General features: G+C 39.9%; 1 protein-coding gene across 1 annotated transcript; it reads left to right on the top strand.

Annotated features, from left to right (window-relative positions):
- Window positions 1–3,259: 3,259 nt before the first annotated feature.
- Window positions 3,260–3,928, top strand: LOC309974956 (signal transducer CD24-like; the record flags this gene model as incomplete). Its single annotated transcript, XM_082859800.1, has 1 exon — window positions 3,260–3,928. The coding sequence occupies one exon, from the start codon at window positions 3,260–3,262 to the stop codon at window positions 3,494–3,496; it is 237 nt and encodes a 78-aa protein (XP_082715926.1). The 3' UTR covers window positions 3,497–3,928.
- Window positions 3,929–4,486: the final 558 nt, after the last annotated feature.

The raw sequence follows: 4,486 nt of genomic DNA, 5'->3' as shown, positions 1-4,486 counted from the left end.
CGTGATGGAATTTCATTGACTTTAGAATACTGCCATGCTCTCTTTTAATACAAATTTAAAAATAAAAGGTAGTATTTAAATACACTTTTAAATTTATACAGAAACTTTAAAAATGTTACACATGGATGTAATTATGTGTACAACTGAACTATACTTAGTTATGATATATTGAAGATAATAATAATATTATTACAAAGATGGATGATACATTCATGGTTATAAATTCAAAATACTTTTTTTAACAAAGAAAGAGAATAAAAACTATGTTAGCTATGTAAATACAGTTCAAAAGTTAAACATGGTATATCGTTTTCTTTCTATGCTAATAATTTTAACAAGGCTTCTATTTTTTTACCCTGATTTCGTGTGTCATGTTACCATTTATCAACAATAATTCTTTAGGGGTATTTGTCATTAGAGCACTTTACTAGGCACTTGAGAATAGCTTCACAAACAGTTGTACCCTTGCTCTGGTTCATTTACCGTCAAAGAGAAAATTATTTTATGGACCTACAAAGAGGAAAAATAAGTGAGTTACACAAAAGAGAATGTGTTGGGAAACACAGACATAATTTGATAATGTAATATCATATTATAAAATACAAACTAGTTCAAAGAAACTTTTGTCCCTATTTCAGTCATTGTTTTCACCACTGTTTTCCTTACAACTGGCTTTCAAAAAGTTGAAGACTGGACCGTCAAAAAAGAGCAGAAAACAAGAAAGGAAAATGGGAGGTGATGGAAAGGAGTGAAGTCCAATCACTGGTGTGGTCCACGAGCATCTTGTTCTCGGTCAGGCGCTGGGGTGGGGATGGAAACATGGCTTCTTCTTTCAAAATGAGAGCAAGTAATAGAGAGAGGAGGGGAGATGTTAGCTGAGCAAATGGGAAGAAATAAAAGAATTGATGAGATTACATAACAGTTACCATGGTGTTGTTGAATTACCCCAGCTCTCTCTCCCAGCCTTTGCTGACTGCCTCTTCCCCAACCAAACAAAAACAAAAGGGAGGGCCTTCCCTAGTGGCACAGTCGTTAAAAATCCACCTGCCAATGCAAGGGACATGGGTTCGAGCCCTGGACAGGGAAGATCCCACATGCCATGGAGCAACTAAGCCCATGCTCCACAACTACTGAGCCTGAGCTCTAGAGCCTGCAAGCCACAACTACTGAAGTCCGTGCACCTAGAGCCCGTGCTCTGCAACAAGAGAAGCCAAGACAATGAGAAGCCTGCACACCACAACAAAGAGTAGCCCCGGCTCACCGCAACTAGAGAAAGCCCGCACACAGCAACGGAGACCCAACACAGCCAAAGATAAAAAATAAAATAAAATAAATAAATAAAAATTAAAACAAACCAAAAAAACAGCAAAAGGGAAACTCTGGGGCATGCTGGTAATGCCCACCATCTTCAGGAACCTAGGGATGGTCTTCTGGTGGCACGAGGGGAGTGGAGGTAGCAACAACATCTGCAATGTTATCTGTGCAGAGTAAGCGATACCCAGTTTTAGAGTCTCTAGTTTAGAAAACCCTGTGATGTGCTGTGTGTGGGCAAAGATTTTGTTTTGAGTCAAGGTGGGTAAACAACTTTCTGGGAATAAGCAACTCGCATCGTGCAGTAAGTTAGTTTCTAGGACAATGAAATTTTATTTTATTTTTAAAAGATTTTCAGAGCCTCAGAGGAAGATTCTGATTGCAAGTTAAAGTGTTTGAATTAAATTTGATTGAAAAGAAAGAGGTGGCAAAGTTTTCCAGAAACAGAATTTTTCCTAAGGAAAGTTAATCTGGCAGCAGCAGGTCAGGTCGTTTGGAGAGTAAAGACCAGTTGGATTTTTTAATTAAAAAAAATTTGTTTTGACCACGCTGCATGGCTTGCAGGATCTCAGTTCCCCAATCAGGGATTGAACCCAAGGCCACGGCAGTGAAAGCCCAGAATCCTAACCACAACGCCACCAGGGAACTCTCTTGTAATTTTAAAATAAATTGTTTCTAAATCCTATTGCGTAGAAGACTATTTTTATGTCTGTTTCTTCGTAAAGGCAACTGTAGGTTAAAAACAAAATTTATTTGAAAATAAAAGGGAATTGGATTTGGGGTACTTAGTTATTAATGAAGAAAACTTACATTAGATTTTCAGGAGTATTCCCTCACAGAACCAAATTTTAGTAAGTCCCACTGGTCCAAATCCAGGCATCCTGGGTCCTGCCACCTCCTGCATGTGGGCCTCTGCCCAGTCACTTGACAGAAATCTGGACTCCAGTTTCTTAAATTATATATCATTCAGCATTAGACTTTCAGCTCTAACACTCTGCATGAAAACAAAAGGAGCTGTAACAGCTCACTGTTTCATTGAAACAAACCAAAAAGAATTCTGGTCCAAGGTCCCAGTGCCAACCTCCTACCACAACTAGCCCAGCTTTTTAGGTCGTTAGCTCCCCTCGTGCTCTCCAATTAAAGAAATAGAAATCTGGGCTTTCTCTATAAACTCTGTGTTCTGCCCTTCCCAATGGTATCACTGCAAACGTCCTTATAAATCTACAACCCAAGCCGTAGAATAACTTCTATGGGCTTGGGGCTGTATGAATGGCTCTCTCTTGCTGAGCCCGCTCTGAGGAGACTCTGTCCCCAAAACACTGAGTGGTTTTTGTTTTCCTGATGAAACCAGGGGAGATTGTGGAGTGGGAGAGCTCAGAGCTTACAACCCTGTAGATCTACACTCAGCACATCTCTAATGGGCTCCACTCAATGACAGCTGTGATGAATACCATGGCAATTTCCCAGATAAGATTGTATCCGAGTAGGGGCTACATTTCCTTCAGAGTTGCAGAGGTCATTATTATTCTTTGGAGAGGAATTCTGAGGAGGAAATAGCTGATTTAAACGCCTGCTGTCAGTTGCCAAAGAAATTGTTACAAAATACTGCTATAATGATGTGGAAAACTGCCCATTGCATTGGATTCCACATTTTTTGTGCTCCCTCCTGTTCATCCTCCGAGATTTCCCTCTTAGCTAACTGAGTGTGTGAAGATTGGTGCTCTAAAAGCCTCATAACTTGGAGTCTCATTCTGAGTCCTTTGGCATTTCATATTATGGTTACTCAACCATTTTTCACGACCACTCAAGCTTTCACGAGGTCTTCTAAAAGACTGTGCAAAGCCCAGAAATACCCACTCAGGCCCACCTTGCCTGCTCCCGCCCGGAGCCAGCGGTCCTTCACGTACCCCACATCCAGTGAGACGCGCTGCGCACCGACGGAGCGGACATGGGCAAAGCGATGGTGGCCAGGCTTGGACTGGGGCTGCTGCTTCTGGCACTGCTCTTACCTACGCAGATTTATTCAAATCAAACAACTGTTGTAACGCCTTCAAGTAATTCCTCCCAGCATACCTCAGCTGCCCCCAATCCAGCGAATGCCACCACCAAGGCAAGTGCCGGTACTCTGCAGTCAACAGCCGGTCTCTTGGTGATCTCACTCTCCCTTCTACATCTCTACTGTTAAGAGACTCAGGCCAAGAAACATCTGTACTTCCCATCCTCTAAACCCAATTCAGATGGCATCCAGACATCCAGTGTGACAAGGGAAAAAAGAACAGGTCTTCATTGAATGAATCTGCTGGTTCCACACCTTATTTTATGGACAGAAACTGTTGAGGATCCCAAATTTGATTGGTTTGAAGAGCATGTGAAGGGTTTGACTAGATGACGAATGCCAATATTAAATCTGCTGGAGTTTCCTGTACAAGATGAAGAGAGACAACATCCAAAATTAGTTAAGAGATGATTTCCTTAAATGTGGCTTAAGAAGTATGGACACATAAAACTCTACCTTGAAAGTGAGAATAGATTTTATCTTACCTAGAGATAAAGAATGGGATGTGGAACAGAGATTCAGTTTTCATTTGTTCATTAAATTTATAAGGCCATAAAACAATGAGGTAAAACAAAGCTTCTGTGATTCATTAGAAGGAACTTCCAGGTGTTACTGTAAATCTTCAATGTGTTGTTTCAGCAGTACTAATTTAATGCTGATGTACTCTAGAGAAAATTTTATGTTAAGCTATTGCTGTTCTCTTGGGAACTGAACTCTTTCTTTCCCTTGGGGTTTGGGTTTGACATTGCATTTGAATTTTTATATAGTCATTGATATGTACCAGGGCAATGATGGATTGGAATCTACCCCAAATCCAAGCATAATGAGTACATTTTGCTTATATATTTATCAACTATTCTTATTCAAAAAGAGCAGTAGATTCATTTAGCTAAACAGATAACAAAGAGTAGAATTACATTGATCTCAACTAATTCAAAATGCTTTTTATTTCTGCATATGTCGGATACTTTTTACAGTTTAAAAAATGATCTGTTTTGAAGGTAAGATTGACAAATCTTGAAATTAAAAAGGCAAATATGTGAAGGAGCTAAACTATAAATCAAATATATTTGGCAAGGGAAGACTGGAAGCTTACTTACGTTAAATTCAGAAAAACTT

This window comes from Leucopleurus acutus (assembly GCF_964270905.1).
Source record: "Leucopleurus acutus genome assembly, chromosome: 18".
Lineage (NCBI taxonomy): Eukaryota > Metazoa > Chordata > Mammalia > Artiodactyla > Delphinidae > Leucopleurus > Leucopleurus acutus.
The sequence above is the reverse complement of the archived record's forward strand: the minus strand, read 5'-3'. Positions and strand labels throughout refer to the sequence as shown.